The sequence below is a fragment of the Myotis nattereri genome (genome assembly GCF_964212035.1).
Source record: "Myotis nattereri genome assembly, chromosome: 8".
Lineage (NCBI taxonomy): Eukaryota > Metazoa > Chordata > Mammalia > Chiroptera > Vespertilionidae > Myotis > Myotis nattereri.
This window is the reverse complement of record NC_138083.1, coordinates 33874867-33894122: the sequence shown is the minus strand read 5'-3', so window position 1 is coordinate 33894122 and position 19256 is coordinate 33874867. Positions and strand designations below refer to the sequence as shown.

The window sequence follows — 19256 nt, the reverse complement described above, 5'->3', positions numbered from 1 at the left end:
GGACTGAAAGGTCCCAGGTTCGGTTCCGGTCAGGGGCATGTGCCTGGGTTGCGGGCACATCCCCAGTAGGAGATGTGCAGGAGGCAGCTTATTGATGTTTCTAACTCTCTCTCTCTCTCCCTTCCTCTCTGTAAAAAATCAATAAAATATATTTTTTTAAAAAAAGAAAAAAGAAAAGAAAGGAAAGGTAAAAAAAAAAAAATTCAGGAAAGCAGCATACCTTACAGGTGGCATACCAGGCATAGTACGTCTCTCCTTGGCTTTCTCTGGGGAAGACTCACTCTTTCCAGAAGTATCTTGACAAGAAGCAATGCCATCTTTCTCTTCCTCTGACTTCTTTTGATTAGAACTTGAGTTCAAAAGAACAAAAAATATCCTCTTAATTCCCTAAATTATACCCTGCTCTAGCCTCCTCCCCAAATCTATCACATATGACTTTAATTTTCACTCTCTAAGACAGCAGTTCTCAACCTGTGGGTTGAGACCCCTTTGGGGATCGAACGACCCTTTCACAGGGGTCGCCTAAGACCATTGGAAAACACATATATAATTACATATTGTTTTTGTGATTAATCACTATGCTTTAATTATGTTCAATTTGTAACAATAAAATTGGGAGTCACCACAACATGAGGAACTGTATTAAAGGGTCGTGGCATTAGGAAGGTTGAGAACCACTACTCTAAGACAACAAGCATACTTCAACCACAAGATTCTTCTATTGGTAGGTAACTAGTGGTTATCAGATCATCTATAAGAAGTAAACTTTAAGAACACCAATAGAAATCAATATAAGAGTTGTCTGGTGAAGGTTCAAGAGGATAAGAGGGATTCCAACTGTTCATCATCCAATGCACAAATGCCAGACAGCTGGTTGCCTTCCAATATCGATCCCATTTTCTTTTTTATTAACAGAACGCCAATTGTGTTTGGGGCGACGATGGAAAAAGGCAAAAGTATTGTACTTGCATCAATAGTCTCTATTGCACCTAGGAGGGATCCATGACACAGGTGGGCAACTAAGATAAAACAAGAGTTTCTGGAAAATATTTTACTTTTGTGATATAGGTGGTGCTGCCCCTCTTCCTTTGCCTCCTTCTTCTCTTGATACCTGGTGATATAGCAGCTATCTTGTGGGAACAAGGCAACAAACACAAGGAAGAAGCTAAGAAACAGAGCAGCCATCTTGAGGAACAAGCAAGGAATAAAAGCTGACTCACAGAGATGCTGCCCTAGCATTGTTCAACCACTGAACCAAAGCCAACAGTAAACTTCTGTGAAGCAAATAAATAACTATTCTGTAAACCACTCTAGCTGAACAGGTAAAATGCATTCCTAACTGATAAAAATAAGAGCACCATATATTCTGCTTGCTATTAACCTCAGGAGCAAACAGAGGTAAAACCTATGCCAACTGTCAAAAGCTGTGGCTACTTACACTTTCATTCTTTTGGAGGGTGGAGTTTCACTGATTATTACAGAAGTAGGACATCTCTTGGCTTTCGTTTTCACATGGTGTTTTTCTTTCTGTGCCAAAGCTTTCTGAGCAGAGAGTCTAACAGATCGTCTATGGGAAAGGAATTGACAAAAATTTATCTGAAATGAATTTATCTTCTACAGATATATAAAATGTTCTTCAGAAATGTGAAAGTATGTCAAACTACAAAGAGCTATAAAAAGTTTAGTGGTATTATTTCAACTCTAAACGTCTAATCTCTTGTTTTACTGATAGTTATAAAAATTTCATCATAAATATTAGTACTTAAATGCATTTGTACTTGTAAATTAGACCTCAATAAAGCTGAGATTTTTTTAAGGCACTGGCAATCACCTAGCAGAATTCTTTCTTTCATAAGTGAGAAAAGTAAAAAAAGATGAGGTGACTTGACCAATCCTGTTACATAACTAACTGCTGTCAGAACTGAAATCAGAGATCAGAGCTCCTGGAAACTGACCATAGTATTTATTTTCTCCTTTTACTTATAGCCACACAGTAAAAATATAACACATACCAAAAAAATGCACAAAACAAAAATTAAGTTAAAAGATTACAAAATGAGCCCTAACCGGTTTGGCTCAGTGGATAGAGCGTCGGCCTGCGGACTGAAGGGTCCCAGGTTCGATTCCGGTCAAGGGCATGTACCTTGGTTGCGGGCACATCTCCTGTGGGAAGCGTGCAGGAGGCAGCTGATCAATGTTTCTCTCTCATCGATGTTTCTAACTCTATATCCCTCTCCCTTCCTCTCTATAAAAAAAAAAATCAATAAAATATATATTTAAAAAAAAAAAGATTACAAAATGAAATCATGACCTAACCTAAGAAACAGAACACTGGAAGCAGCTATCTTGACTTGTCTTATAGTTATCATTACTTTTTCTCTATAAACCTTTATGTAATGCAATCAGACTGCTGCAAGTATTTTTTTCTGTCTCGTTTATTTCACCCATCATTATGTTTGTGAGATTCATCCACATTGATTCATGTAGCTTTAACTCAGTTTTCAATGATGCATTCATTGCACGAATGTACCACTATTTATCCCGTCTACTGTTGATTCTCAAGTTCTTGGTGCAGAGTACACATGCTGCTGTTGGATATCTTAAGGTGTAAGATTACTGGGTCATAGGACAATGGTTAAAACAACTCAAGTCATTTTTCCAAAGTGCTTGAATCAATTTATGCTTACACTGGCAAGTTTATAAGAGTCTACATCCACCTAAATATTAGGTATTATCAGATGATTTAATTATAGCCATATTAAATGATTTGTAGAACTTCTCTGTGGTTTTATTTTCTTTCCCCTGATTACCAGTGGACAGAGCAACTTTTCACGTTCATTGGCCATTTGGTTAACCTTTTTCATAAAGTGCTAAGTAGTTCAAGTCTCTTGCCTGCTTTCTGTGGGTTATCAATCCTTTTCTAATTGATTAGTAGAGACTCTTTGTATACTACAAATGAGTTGTTTGTAAATGTTATGTTACAAGTATCTTTTCCCACTATGGGGGTTGGCTTTTTTACTCTTTATAGTATCATTTAGTTAACAGTGCTCAAAATACATCAACCCCTTCCCCCATTATGGTCAGTGCTTTTCTATGTGTATCCTAGTCAAAAAATCTTTCCCTATTCTAAGCTCATAACTATATTCTCCTATATTTCCTTATATAAGCTCATAACTATATTCTCCTATATTGCCTTATATGAGTTTTAGCTTTAGTTTAGATTTAGATCTGTAATCTACGTAGAACTGACCGTTTTATATACAGTGAGGTAGAGACCAAGTTTCATTTTTATTCTACTTGGATATCCACTGTCCAAGTATTTAATTAAGGGAACTTAAAAAAGGAGAAAAAAAACCCACTTTCCCCACAGGTCTGCAGTACTCTCTTTGTCATATACCATGCCCATACATGGGAAACTGAGTTTCTATTCTATTTCACTGGTCTCACTGGTAAAGTAACACCTCCATGGAAAAAATATTATTACAGACTTGTTGATTCTTAACTTCTCTGTCAAAGTAGTTTTGGCCATCTTTCAGCCTATCCATCTAAACCATCATATATAATAAAAGGCTAATATGTAAATTGTCCCCTCGGGAGTTCGACCAACCGGGAGTTCAACTGCTCGCTATGACATGCACTGACCACCATGGGGCGGCATGGAACAAAGGAAGGCCTCTGCTAACAGCAGGCAGCCAGGGGAAGGAAGGCCCTGATTGCCAGCCAGGCCTAGGGACCCTACCCATGCACAAATTTCATGCACCAGGCCTCTAGTGTGAAATAAAATAGTAGGGAACTTGTATGATTGTCTACACCAGTGGTTCTCAACCTTCCTAATGCCACGACCCTTTAATACAGTTCCTCATGTTGTGGTGACCCCCAATTTCGTTGTTACAAATTGACCATAATTAAAGCATAATGATTAATCACAAAAACAACATGTAATTATATATGTGTTTTCCGATGGTCTTAGGCGACCCCTGTGAAAGGGTCGTTCGACCCCCAAAGGGGTCGCGACTCACAGGTTGAGAACCGCTGGGCTACACCATTTTATTTCATATGCTGTTCCTTTCTAGATTGGGCATCTCTAAGTTAAATCTAAGATCTGAGATAATGGCACTAACATTTTACCTCTTATTATGCATTTTCTTTTTTTATTATCCTCACCTGAGGATATTTTTTCCAATGATTTTTAGAGAGAGTGGAAGGGAAGGAGGGTAGGGAGGAAGAGGGAGAAAGAGAGAGACATCAATGTGAGAGAGACACATCAATTGGTTATGTCCCACACACTCTCCAATTAGGGCTGGGGATCAAGCCTGCAACCCAGGTATGTGCCCTTGATGGGGAATTGAACCTGAGACCCGTAGGTGTATGGGCCAACAATCTAACCACTGAGCAATAGCAGCCAGGGCTTATTATGCATTTTCATAACGCAATATAATTTACTAAGTACATATTATCTTATTTGGACCTTTTTTACAATTAGCTCCCTTATTCTCAATAAACTGAGGTTTTGAATAGCTGAGGGTACATGCCCCTAAGAAAAAAAACATTCAGGCAGATCTTCTGACAGAAGCTGTCTTCTATCATACCATCATTTCTAAAAAGCATTCTAGAATTCAGTCAGGTTGAGGAACAATTTTTGTAATCATATACATATACAAAACAGAAAAGCCAAGACACTAACAGTTCCTTGAATTCTGAAGGAATCTATAGGACACTGGGTCTCTTTTCCATAGTCCTACTTCACAATCTAAACATGGAACAGAAACCACTGAATCAGCCAATAGCAATCTCTTCAGCCTGTAATATATACATACAAGGTTGAGATTTCATAGAATTCCTTGATTAAAATGGGCTTCTTTACCAGAAAAGATTAGTATAAGCTTGTGATATCCTCAAAAGTGATACCCTTATGCCAGCATAAGGCTTTGCAAAAGGTAATTAATTTCATTATTTCTGAGCAATAATATTATAAATACTCTACCATTCTTCTTCCTTGAGATATTCTAGGTGATGTCAAAGTATAAAGCAATTAATAGTCCTGCAATTTAAACTCTGGGTGGGTGGCTAATTATTAGATGGTGAACGCTCTGAGATTGCTAGTAAAGATTGCAGATTAATCTACCCACCCATGCATTCATCAAGAATTTATTGAGCTTCTGCTCCAGCCAGACACTGGTAAGGATTAAAGATACATTACAGTTGCCCTTAGAAAGTTTCCTTACAATGTGGTGTAAAAAAAAAAAAAAATTCTGTCAAATAGCCATAAAAATAAATCTAAAATTGCAACTAGTGTTGGTGGTGCAAACAGCAAGGGCTTTGGAACCAAACTGATCAGTTTGAATCCTGGCTCTGAAATAAAGTTACCATAGACAAGTAACTTAGTAACCTCTGAACCATTATCATAAATGAAACATATTACCTACATCTCATAAATGTTATGAAGATTAAATAAAGTAACATAAATTGTCTAATAAAGTATGGCACACCTAGTAGATGCTCTGTCCAGTAACTACTCTTTGAACATCATTAATATAACTACCACTTTTGACTCTGAAACAATCTTACCTCTGAGGCAGAGATGGAGTATTTCTTGAGGTGGTTCCCTTGACTTCCAGGGCAGAACGAGCATTTGAGGGAATGGACTGTTGCACCAGATTTTCTTTTTCTGACTCTTTGTAGTAAGTGTTGTCAACTGCAGGAGAGTAAAAACCAGTCAGCACTCAGCCCTAGCCAGTGTGGCTCAGTTGGTTGGAGCGTCCTCCTGTACGCCAAAAGGTGGCAAGTTTAATTCCCAGTCAAGGCACGTACCCAGGTGGTGGGTTCAATCCCCAGTCTGGTTGTCTGGTTGGGGGCACATGCGAGAAACAACCAAGTGATATTTCTCTCTGACATGGACATTTCTCTTTCTCTCTCTCTCTCTCTCTCTCTCTCTCTCTCTCTCTCTCTCTCTCTCTCCCCCCCCCTTCCTCTTTCTAAAAAAAATAAGTCAAAGTAAAACAAACAAACAAAACTAGTCAGTACTCAAATCTCAAGAAAATAAGTTAAAAATAAGATAAACAGTGGGGCAAAAGTAGGTTTACAGTTGTTCATATGGAAAAAGAATGCAATAATTAATAACACAAGAATACACTGTGTTTTGCGTACTCACAACTGTAAACCCGCTCCCCCCCCCACCATGTATATATATGCTTAAAATAGGATTCTAGATTGAAAATTTTATGTGTGTGTGTATACATATAGCCCTAAGCAATTGAACCTTTAGTTCTAGTGAAATGTTCCACGGAAGACCTTAGGCACCACCTCAGAAAAAAAATCCCAAACACATCCTCATGACATCTTATTTATTTTTATTTTTTGTTAATTCCACCCGAAGATATTTTTTCCCATTAATTCTTTTGAAGTGGAAGGAAGGAGAGAGGGAGAAAAGCAGTAATGTGAGACACCTAGAGCGGTAATCTCCCACGAGTGCCCAATCCCAGGGCCGGGAAATCAAACCTGAGGCCCCTGCGTTCATGCTCTGACGCGCTAACCAATGTGTCACACCAGCCAGGTCATGATATTTGAAAGGGATAAAATGTTAAAGCTTTCACAGAGAAAAAGAAAACACCTGAGATGCAAGGAAAATAAGATAAGCTGAATTCCTCATCAGTGACACAGGATGATAGAAGATTTAAAAAAAAAAAAACAATGCCTTCATTCATAGTAGTCAAAACAACTTTTTTAAATCTACAACTCTACATTAAGTCAAACTTCCAATTGTATTATGAATGTGGGATGATGAAATTTTGAGACATGAGAGAACTCAAAGTTCTCTTCTCCTGCACCTAATCTTGGGAAGTTCCCAGAATATGTACTCCAACAAAATGAAGGACAAATAAAAGAGCATAAGAAAGAAACATAGGATCCAGAAAATATCAGCAAAGATACTCAAAAGATATTAGGAAAAATAATGTCCTCTCTTAAAAAGCAGTTATAACTTCCAAGGATATTGTCCAATATGAAGCAAGCTAAAGTATGACAGTAATTTACGTAACTGATGAAGTTTAAAGAAAAGAGAATCTTCCTGACCTTGATGTCAGGATCATCTTTACGTGGCCCACAGATTTTGACAATGGAACTGTGGAGAACCAAGGAGAGCCAAGAAGAAATGCAGCCGCACATCACATTAACTGACCTGTCATCAAATAATATTTACATAAACATAATGTAAATATTGCTGATACAATCAAATTTTCAGGCATTATGTGTATAACCACAATTTAAAACAGTAAAAGTTTAAAGATGAAGCATTTGAGGAATGGGACTAGGTATAGGGGTGTGAAAGAAAAGAAGGTATTTTATTTTATTTTATTTTTAATATATTTTATTGATTTTTTACAGAGAGGAAGGGAGAGGGATAGAGAGTTAGAAACATTGATGAGAGAGAAACATCAATCAGCTGCCTCTGGCACACTCCCCACTGGGGATGTGCCCGCAACCAAGGCACATGCCCTTGACCGGAATCAAGCCTGGGACCCCTCAGTCCGCAGGCCGACGCTCTATCCACTGAGCGAAACCGGTCATGGCGAAAGAAGGTATTTTATTATTAAGCATCAAGATATCACCATGGCCATCATGAAACAGAAACAGAGAAAAAGTGCTGAGAATACTGAGAAAGGAATAATCAAGTAAAGGCTTCATGGAAGAAACAGCATTTGATGGTACAGCTTATGAACTGAGCCTTGATAAAAGAAAAAACTGTATGACAGGGGAGAAAAGGCCATAAAAACAGATTCCATGCATTATTTACTCCAGAGGACAGTAACTGGGCTCACCGACTAAAGAAATTTTTTTGGAAGGAAAATAAAGACATCAAAAAAAACAAAAACTGATAGATTATGACAAGGCTATAATAGAGACACTTATTCCTAATTAAAAGGAAGAGATTATGATATTACATTTTAAAAAGACCCAATTTACACTGCCTACAAAAAAAATGTACTTGAAATATAAAGACAGTGCTAAATGCTAATACTAATCAAAAGAAAACTGAAGTTAATATCAAAGTAGATCTCAGAGCAAAGAATATTACTAGAGATAAAGAAGATAATTTCAAAATGATAAAATGGTCAATTCATCAAGATGACTTAACAACCTAAGTATTTATGTACCGAATAACACAGCTTCAAAATACACAAAGCAGAAACTACAAGAAATAGGCAAATCCATAATTATAGTCTGAAATTTAGTATTTCTCTAATTGATGGAAGAAGCTAACAGAAAATCAGTAAGAATATAATAGCCATAAATAATATATGCGTGAATATGCACAGTTATATTCCAATAAAACTTTTTACATAAATATGTTCTAGTCAACTCATCAAGAAGATGTAACAATTAGACACATATGTACCTAACAACAGCGCCCCAGATACATACATAAAGGCAAAACTAACAAAATTGACAGAAAAAATAGGCAATTCAGCAATTACAGCTGAAGACTTCAATATCCCCACTTTCAGTAATGGATAGGACAATTAGAAGGTCAATAAGGAAATAGAAGACTTAAGCAATGCTATCAACCAACTTGACTTAATTAACATTTACGTAACTCTCCACCCAATGACAGCAGAATACACATTCTTTTGAAGTGCACACTCAACATTTACCAAGACAGACCTTCTGGCCATGAAACAAATCTCAATACATTTACAAGGATTCCATTATTGACCACAATGGAATTAAATCCATCAAGAAATCAATTCTGGAACCCCTGCAAATATTTGGAAATTAAAACTTCTAAATAACATATAAGTAAAATTTGCAACTAGTAGATCAGTCCTGAAGATCTAGGCATAGCATAGAGATTATAGTCAACAATACTGTATATAAACTTCAAAGTTGTTAAGAGACCAGATCTTAATTGCTCTCAAAACAGAAAAGAATTATGTGATGTGACAGAGATAAGGGATATAAGATCCATAAGAGATATAACCATCCTTATTTATTGTTGGTCTCATGTCAGGGTTTGTGCCATATCACAGACCCAACATCAGGCAATCCTATCTCTGTTTAGGGCTAGATTCTGAGTAGCATAATCCATCCATTTTGAGCCTCGACCTATGAAACCAGAGGTAGCGATTCAATTCCTGGTCAGGGCACATGCCCAGGTTGTGGGCTGGATCCCCAGTGTGTGGCATGCAAGAGGCAGCCAATCAATGATTTTCTCTCATCATTGATATCTATCTCTCTCTCTCTCTCTCTCTCTCTCTCTCTCTCTCTCTCTCTCTCCCCTCTCTCTCCCCCCCCCCCTTCCTCTCTGACATCAATAAAAGATACATATATTTTTTAAAAATTAATTAGGAAGCCAGGCTGGTATGGCTCAGTTGCATGAGCACCATCCCATGCACCAAGAGTTTGCCGGTTCTATTACCAGGGCACATGCCTGGGTTGAAGGCTAATTCTCCAGTAGGGGGTGTGTAGGAAGGCATGTAGGAGGCAGCTGATCAATGTTTCTATCTCTTTCCCTCTCCCTCAAAAAAAATGTTTCAATAAAAACATTTAAAATAAATAAATAAAGCCCTAACCGGTTTGGCTTAGTGGATAGATTATCGGCCTGCGGACTCAAGGGTCCCGGGTTCGATTCTGGTCAAGGGTATGTGCCTTGGTTGCGGGCACATCCCCAGTGGGGAGTGTGCAGGAGGCAGCTGATCGATGTTTCTCTCTCATCGATGTTTCTGACTCTCTATTCCTCTCCCTTTCTCTCTGTGAAGAATCGATGAAATACATTTAAAAAAAGAAGAAAAATAAATAGATAAATAAAAATGAATTGGGGTGGGGTAGCAAGAGAGAAGTGAGTATAGTTATAAAAGGGCAGCATAAGGCTCCTCGTGATGTTAGAGCTGTTCAACATCTTGACTCTGATGGTAGACCCAGAAACCTACACAGATGATAAAATTGCATAGAACTTACTACACATAAACAAAAACAAGTACTAGTGAATTGGAAAATCTGAGTAAGACTGGTGTATTGTTCATCACATTGCAATATATCAATGTATCATATCAAGTTGTCCGCCTTAAACTTATGTTACATGTCAATTATACCTCAATTTTAAAAAATGAGTGAAATAAACTATCAAAGGGAATATTAAAAGTATCTTGCCAGCGCATGGCTCAGTGGTTGAGTGTTTATCTATAAACTAGGAGGTCACAAGTTCAATTCCCGGTAAGGGTACATGCCTGGGTTGAGGGCTCAATTCCTAGTATGGGGTGTGCAGGCGGCAGCCAATCAATGATTCGCTCTCATCATTGATGTTTCTCTCTCTCTCTCCCTCTCCCTTCCTCTCTGAAATCAATATATATATATATGTTTTAAAGTATCTTGAATGGGCCCTGGCTGGTGTGGCTCAGTTGGTTGGGAGTCACGTACCATAAGGTTGATGGTTCAATTCCCAGTCAGGACACATGCCTGGGTGCTCAATCCCCAGTAGGGGGTGTGCCGCAGGCAGCCTCTTTTTAATGGAATGAAAATGAAAACACAATATATCAAATTGTGGGATGCCATTAAAGCAATGATTTTCAGAGTGCGGCAAGAATTTGACTATCATGACTATCTTGTCAGGGGTCCTGACCTGTTTTCCCTTAAACTGTCAAATAAAAAAATGACAATAGCCAACACAACAATAGCCATCTGGTGTGAATGCCCTGTCTTGACCCATAAATATATAAGTCACATAATAGAGCTGCACCTTCTAAGTTACTTCACAAAATAAGGTTGCATCTGATTGGTTAATTCTTGGTACCAAAAATCCTTATATACATATACTAGAGGCCCAGTGCATGTATTTGTGCACCAATAGGGTCCCTTGGCCTGGCTGCGGAAAACGGGCTGAAACTGGCTCTCTGACATCCCCCAGGGGGTCCCAGATTGCAAGAGTGCGCAGGCCAGGCCAAGGGACCCTACCAGTGCACAAATACGTGCACCAGGCCTCTAGTATGCATATAAGGTCTTTGGTTAATCTCTTCCAGCCCTCCCCACTGCCCCCTTCCCTCTGAGATTCAGTCTGTTCCATGTTTCCATGCCTGTGCCTTGAGCATCTGCCCCCTAGTGGTCATTGTGCATCACAGCTACCAGCAGGTTGGCTGGTTGGCCAGTCAACTGGTCAGCCAGTCAACCAGTTGCTTAGACTTTTATAGATATAGAAGATAGGCACCTGATTTCTTAAAAAGTCACTTTGGAGGAAAAAGGATAATTACTATTTATTATTTTTTTTGTAAACCAATCAAAATCCTACCCTTTTTTGTCTGTCAGATTGGCAAAAAATATATTTTTAGTGTGTTGCAGAATTTTAGTGATTTAGTTTATGTGTGTCATGAGATTAAAAAAAAGTTGAAAATTGCTGCACTAAAGCAGTACTTAGGGGAAATTTATAGCAATAAACACAGTAAAAAAAGAAAAAAGATCTCAAATAATGACTTCAGTTGCCACTTTAAGACACTAAAAAAAAACCCACCCCATGTGGCTCAGTGGATGAACACTGACCTATAAACCAGGAGGTCACGGTTTGATTCTGGGTCAGGGCTGCATTCCCAGTAGGAGGCACGCAGGAGGCAGCCGATCAATGATTCTCTCTCATCACTGATGTTTCTATCCCTTTACCTTCCTCTCCGAAATCAATTTAAAACAAAATCAATTTTTAATAAAACAAAAAGAGCATATTGAGCCCAAAGTAAGTATAAGTTAAATATTAAAGATCAGAATGGAAATCTATAAAATAGAAAACAGAAAAATAGGGGGGGAAAATCAATGACAAATTGATTGCAGTGATGGTTGCACACTACTCTATGAACATACTATAAAAAACAAGGACACAGCCCAGCCAACATGGCTCAGTGGTTGAGAGTCAACCTAAGAACCTGGAGGTCATGGTTCCATTCCCGGTCAGGGCACATGGCTGGATTGCGGGCTTGATCCCCAGTGTGAGGCATGCAGGAGGCAGTCAATCAATGATCCTCTCTCATCATTGATGTTTCTATCTCTCTCCCCCTCTCCCTCCCTCTCTGAAATGAATAAAATATTTTTTTAAAGAGCAGGAAATGTACACTTTATAAGTAGGTGAATTCTATGTGTGAATTATGTCTAAATATAGCTATGACTTCAAAAAAAGATCATTTTTAAGGATCTGACTCTTTTTTTTGAAGTATAAACGTGAGCATAAGACTTTATTGTGAACTGAGGGGAATTAATACAGCCTCCAGGATGTAGAGGGTGGGCAAGCTCTAAAGCACTGCCCACAGATTTGTGACCTCTTAAAGGATGCCTCTTTTGTTCTGATCAAATAGACTATTCTACAGATTTAGTAACCACCAGTTTAAATGTCAATCATCTTTTAAAATCAGACAGACAACTCAAAGAATTCCTGTATAATATAGAGCAGTACCTTCTTCTCTCCTACTGGTTTATTTACCAGCCAGACCAGCCGTGGGCAAACTACGGCCTGCGGGCTGGATCCAGCCCGTTTGAAATGAATAAAACTATAAAAAAAAAAAAAAAAAGACCGTACCCTTTTATGTAATGATGTTTACTTGGAATTTATATTAGTTCACACAAACACTCCATCCATGCTTTTGTTCCGGCCCTCCGGTCCAGTTTAAGAACCCACTGTGGCCCTCGAGTCAAAAAGTTTGCCCACCCCTGAGCCAGACCCATATGTTACATTAAATACTGTCATAAAAAGATCGTTACATATCTGGGCAAACAAATTCTAGTTGGAAAAAATAATTCTATGTTAGCTTAATTTCCAAGAGATTATTTTTTTAAAAGTGTAGCACATCATTAATTTCACATTCACCATGATGAATTAGCCCATTTCACCAAAAATAAACCAAGGGATATATATAGCATTTAGGTAATTCCTCCAGACCCCTCAGGCTCCTAACACACTGTATCACCATTCTGCAAAGAAGCTTTTTTCTAATATTTTCTCTTACCTGGTCTCAAAGGTGTCACAATAGCTTGCGGAGGATTTGCTTTTCTCATAGGTGTCATGTCAGGAAACCTATTCTCCAAATTGGCCTTCTCTTCTGTGAAACGATAGGAGTGTCATTATCTAAACAAGCAAAATAAGTCAGGGCCATGCACTTAAAATGGGGCCTAAAGCCCCCAACCAGTACACTTCTAACTCACTGGACAAGTACAAGCAAAGTTCTAGTGGTTAAAAAAAATGAGGACACATTATACGTCAGAGACAGAGACTGTAAAAGCTATCACTAAAACACTGGCAACAGTGGACAATGCATTTTGGAAAAGAAGGACAGACTGCACTGTGAAAAGCTCCGTGTCTCGGCTTGATTCAGTTAGGACCATGCAAGCATGAACTGGCCTTATCTACCACCTAAATACATCATGTTCCTTTTAAAGAAAACTGTAGCCACCAAGCTCTGCAGGGTTCACAAGAGAAATCTTATAGTCTGAGTTGAGGTTATTCCTTAACTAAGAATAGTGAGAGGGGAGTATGGGGTATGTGAGAAATGAAGAGAACTTTCTCATAGACCCCATATCCCAAAGGAAGAGGCTTTACGCAGTAATCTTGTCTTAGGTTCTGCTGTGCCTAACAGTCAGCACATAGCAGTGAAACACCTGTTGTACCCTAGTCTACTGACAGAAGTATCAAGATTGTGGTGAAAATGCCCTAGCCAGTTTGGCTGAGTGGAGAAAGTGCCGGCCTGCAGACTGAAGGGTCCCAGGTTCGATTCCAGTCAAGGGCACATGCCCAGGTTGTGGGTTTAATCCCCAGGAAGGGGTGCGCAGGAAGCAGCCAATCAATGGTTCTCTCTCATCACCGATGTTTCTATCTCTCTCTCTCCCTTTCCCTTCTGCTCTGAAATCAATAAAAATATATTTTAAAAATAATTTTAAAAAAAGATTGTGGTGAGCCCCAGCAAAAAACATGGTGCACGTAAACTGATTGCAACTGTGTAAAACAGGGGTCCTCAATCTACAGCCCGCGGGCCACATGCGGCCCGCCGAAAACATTCATCCGGCCCGCCGGGTGTTTTTGCCACCGCTGCCTGTCCTGCTTAGCAGCAGACTCGTCCCGGGCCCACAGTGCACATGTGTGGAATGTCTGAGGGACAGTGAACTGGCCCCCTGTTTAAAAAGTTTGAGGACCTCTGGTGTAAAAAGATGTGATTACTTGGAACAAATTAGAAAGCAACATATAAGAACTAAAGTTTTGAAAAAACAGTGGGATTAATTTTTTTCTTCCCAACTATCCTATATAATAAAAGGCTAATATGCAAATCGACCAAACAGCGGAACAACCATTGCTATGACATGCACTGACCACCAAGGGGCAGATGCTCAACACAGGAGCTGCACCCTGACGGTCAGTGCGCTCCCACTTGGAGAGCACCACTCAGCCAGAAGCCCAGAGCCGGGCTCACGACTGGAGAGCGCAGCGGCGGTAGCGGGAGCTTGTCCCGCCTCTGCGGCAGCACTAAGAATGTCCAACTGACAGCTTAGGACATCCCCCGAGGGCTCTCGGACTGCAAGAGGGTGCAGGCCAGGCTGAGGGACCACCGCCCGCCCTCCTGCAAATGCATAAATTTCATGCACCGGGCCTCTAGTATGTAAAAGTATTGTTATACTAGTATTTCCTTTTTTGATTTAAAGAAAAACTGTGAAAAAGAGGTAACAGACAACTCAATCATTTCCTCAGAATTTCCGTAGAGCAAAGGTATGGAAAGACCCCTGTTGGGCAGTTGGCACTCTTGTCTATCTTTCTTCCCATACCACTTGCAAGAAACCTCTCATCTTGGAATCCGGATTGGACACCATTAAAGTCCTTTTCCAGGAGAATGGCTTATGCCCTTATATTTGGATTCTGCATTATCAGTGCTAAGTACAGCTTCAATGGAGTCATTTTCCTATCAACACTGATTTCTCTTAAGGACTAAAAAGGACATGCGAAACAATAAAATGAAGGGGCCCCAGCAACTATCACTGGTCTCATATATTACTCCAAAGTAATATAAAAATATAATCATCCTTACTTATTGTTGGCCTGGTTCAGGGTTTGTGCCACATCACACGACCCAATATCAGGCAATCCTATCTCTGTTTAGGCACTGGGTTCTGAGTAGCATAATCCTTCCCATTTAAAAACAAATTGGAAATTGGGGAGGGTTAGCAAGGAGACAAATATAGTTATAAAAGGGCATCACAAGGCTCCTTGTGATGTTATAACTGTTCAGTATCTTGACTGGTGGTAGATCCACAAACCTACACAAGCGATAAAACTGCATAGAACTTAATACACGTAAACAAAAGTGCGTATAAGTGAAATAGGAAATCTGAGCAAGATTGTGGATTTTATCAATGTCAATATCATAGCTGTAATATTATACTCTATGTCCAATGACAAGTAGAGCAAATTTTTAGGTGGCTGCCATCACTATAGACATGGTTTTGAGTCCTAGAGTTTCACTCAACTTTGCTTCATCATATTTTAAGAAAATATGAATTTCTGGATTTTCCCATATATCCCTTAAGTTTAAATTATTTGTCATTCTTAACTGCAAAATAACGTTGTCTTATACTGATAGTTCATTCCCAAAATACTGGGCACTTCAATTATTTCTCTCCTATCATGGATGACAAAGTATCTTGATTCAGATAGGAATTTACATTTTAGTTATTTTCTTTCAACCCTTCTTTTTTTTAAGATCTTCAGAACAAAGCAAGCCACTTAACCCTTAAAATGGCAGAGAAAGCAGACACTTACCAAACCAAGAATCTATGTTTTGGGGGTCTTCCTCCTCATCCAAAGATGTAAAATTGATGAAGTCCGTGGGAGCATCATAGGAGTAAGACATCGTCCCCACCTTGGCACAGAAGAGCAGGTTTTTCCAATATTAGTGTCACTTTTCTCAACAGGTCAACTTGTAAGTAAAGAAAGTTTCAAAAACTTGACTGCACATGTCATACTTTTCAAATCAAATCAAGTTATTTTTGGTAACTTGAAAATACTCCCTGAGATAAATATGGTGGAATTAGAAAATGGCCAAGTTTGAGTACCTACAACATGCCATCCACTGTGCTAGTTGTTTTACATTCATTATTTTATTTCCCCCTCAATCTACCATCTTCTCACCCAATTTACTCTCTCTGCCCTGAATAACCCAATCCAATTTTCTCTCTCTCTCTGCCCCACAAAGCCCAATTTCTGAAATGCATACATTAAATTTCATACCTACTGACCAAAATCTTCCTCATCATTCAAAGTCCAATTCAATTCTCTACAAATTATTTCCCAATTTCTACCCATCATACATAATTGTTGCTTCTCCAACGCCACAGTGCTTCGTTAACCCTCCAATTTTATATTAATAACCTACACAAATGTCTCTCCTAGTAGACTGTAAGTTCCTGAAGATAAGGATGGATTTTACTCATTTGTGTATGCTTCATCCATCAAGGTGCTTAGAACAGTATCTTATACATTGTAAGAGCTCAATACAGTTTTGCCAAGTTTAGGTTTTCTTTCCTTATTTTCATAAAAATATTGTTCCTGGGCATGAAAAAAAAAGACTTAAAAAATATATAAGCCTTGGCCAGGTGGTTCAGGTGGTTGAAGCATCATCCAACAAAAGGTTGCAGGTTCAATTCCTGGTCAGGGCACATACCTAGGTTGCCGGTTCAATCCCCAGTCAGGGCCTGTACAGGAGGCAACAGATTGATGTTTCCCTCTCCCAGTGATGTTTCCCTGTCTCTCTCTCTTCCTCCCTAAAATCAATAAACAAATCCTTGAATGGGAATTTAAAAATATATAGGAGATTAAAAATGGTGGTGGAGTAAGTAACACTGACACACTCCCAGGACCAAACTGGAATTACAACTAAAATAACATCTGGAATCTAAACACCACGCTGGGCTCCCCAGCAGAGAGCACCAGAACTGAGAAAGGTGCTGGCATAACATCTGGCTGTGAAAAGCAGCAGGGCTGTTCTCTACCAGGGACAGATGGCTGGAAATTCAGGCACCCTCTTAAAAGGCCAACGCACAATTCACCTTGGGCTCCAGCTGAGGGAGGGCAGAGTGGACTGGAGCTGTGTGAGCAGAAGCCAGGGTTGGGGGCTCTGGGATTAGAGCTCAGAAGGCAGACATCCCAGGTTCCTGTGCTGAGTCATTCCCTCACACTGTGGAGGACATCTTTTCCAGGCAGACCTTTGCTATCCAGGCGGTTTTTGCCTGGAGGGGTGGCAGTTGCCCCATCCTATTGGAAAACCCCCTACCCTACCCTGTGGAGTTTCTGAGGCCATTAAGAGACTGAGAATAGCAATTTTAGCCTCCAGGCAGAATCAATTGCCCCACTATGTTGGAAAACCTCTCACCCCACCTGTGGATGATTTCCTGAGGTTACTCAAGACTGAATCCAATCCGTCTGCAGGCAGAGGCGGGTTTCTGGAGGCTTTGAGTCTTTGCCTGAGCCAATTAATCAGAAACATCATTTGATACTGTCCTGCACTAGAGACTGGGAGGTATAGCAGATCTACCTAATACACAGTCACAAACCCAAACAGGCAGCTAAAATGGGGAGACAAAAAAAAAAAAAAAAGCCAAGCCTGAAATGAAAGAACAACAGAATTCTCCAAAGGAAGAGCTAAATGAAATGGAGGTAATAAATTTACCAGGCACAGAGTTCAGAATAATGATGGCAAAGATGCTCAACAGCATGAGAAAGATAACTCTGAAGAATGACATAGACTAATAAAGAACACAGATGTATTTGAGAAAGCTGAGGATCAGATCACTGAATTAGAAGACAGGGTAGAAAAATAATTACTCAATCACAGAGCCAAAAAGAAATAACAATTTAAAAACAGGAGGACAGCTTAAGGGAGCTATGGGACAACATAAAATGTAGTAAGTGTGCCCGAGAAGAAAGTGAGCAAGGGATAGAGGATATGTTTGAAAAAATAATGGCAGACTTCCCTAACCTCATGAAGGAAAAAGTCACTCAAGTACTGTAGGGAGCAGATATAGGGTTAAGCCTCGGACTGACCTGTTGGCCCAGCTTAGAGGGCACAGCCCTCTTAGCATAATTAGGCTTGACCTTATGATGCTCCCTAGATCTTATCTGGGTGGCTAATGGGTTGAGGAAAATGTAGCAAGTGCTGCCAAAACAAGTGAAACTCACAAGAACATTGTGGCTATGGTGACCACTACCTTGTTTACCTCCGGCTATAAAATAAAGGCTCAGCTTGCTGTCTGGATCTCTCTCTGTGGCCTCAGACAGGCACAAGACGATCCACCTAGACCCAGCTTATTCTCTTTGTCATTTCTACATCCTTCGCCACCCCTCCCCTCAGGCTCCCAGAACCCTTGGCTGAGCTGACTCGGCACATGTGGCGCCCAATGCGGGGCCTGAGTTCAGGGGAACTGCAATTGTAAGGTGAAAGGACGCTCCAGTGAAGCACGTGCAGAAAGTAAAAAGGAAGGTAAGGAGCGAAGTTTAGTAATAACTAGGTGTAAAACATGAGAAATTCAGGATCGTATATACATATCCATGCTTAAGGCTATGCTCCAAGCACAGGGCTGTTCTGTGAAGTATCAACAGCTTTTCGATTTGTTGGATTTTGTAAGTAAAACCTGCCCATGATTTTCTGAGGAAGGAAAGGTAAATGTAGAGACATGGGAGAAGGTAGGAAAACCACTTAGAGATCGTTATACAGTGGAAGGTTACCAGAGGCTTAATATTGTCGCAAAGGCTTGTCTCTCATCCAGCGACTAGTTATTATGGAAGTATTATATTCGTGTTTGTGCTGACACTGGACCAGCGTATGTTCAAGAAGCAGTATTAGCTGCCTCATTAAAGGAGATGTTACTTGCTGGTCAGCAGAAAAAGAAAGGAGGCTGCTTTAACTGTGGCAACCAATGCCCCCTCGGCAGGAAAACTTCATGTGGGGCCAGCCCCGGTCCCACCAAACAGTAGGGGCCTTATCCTTAACCCCACTGCAGCCTTTCCAGCTGGCTCAGTAAACCATCATCATGCCACCCCAGGAAGCACAGGATTGGCAAGTTCTTCCTGGGGTGATGGATCAGGACTCAGGCAATGGTGGAAAGCGCCAATCCTACTCTTAAAATGCAACTATAAAATGCAAAAAAAAAGGTGGAGAAGAATATTAAGCATTAAACTTTTTGAATTACAATGCAGAGAGCTGTACAGCGGCCGAAAGGCATCGGACCTCCTGTACAATAGCCTCTGCTGG

The 19256-nt window shown here is 39.9% G+C and overlaps 1 protein-coding gene across 2 annotated transcripts in view; it reads right to left on the bottom strand.

Annotated features, from left to right (window-relative positions):
- TPX2 (TPX2 microtubule nucleation factor) overlaps positions 1-19256 on the bottom strand; it is a 61108-nt gene that overhangs the window by 26757 nt on the left and 15095 nt on the right. For both annotated transcript variants that reach the window (XM_081098020.1, XM_081098021.1), the window contains 5 exons: positions 15770-15869; positions 12975-13067; positions 5569-5695; positions 1439-1567; positions 221-349 (listed from right to left, as the gene is read on the bottom strand). In XM_081098020.1, coding sequence (XP_080954146.1) covers positions 221-349; positions 1439-1567; positions 5569-5695; positions 12975-13067; positions 15770-15860 — 569 coding nt within the window. In that variant the 5' untranslated portion in view covers positions 15861-15869. The remainder of the gene's footprint in view (positions 1-220; positions 350-1438; positions 1568-5568; positions 5696-12974; positions 13068-15769; positions 15870-19256) is intronic.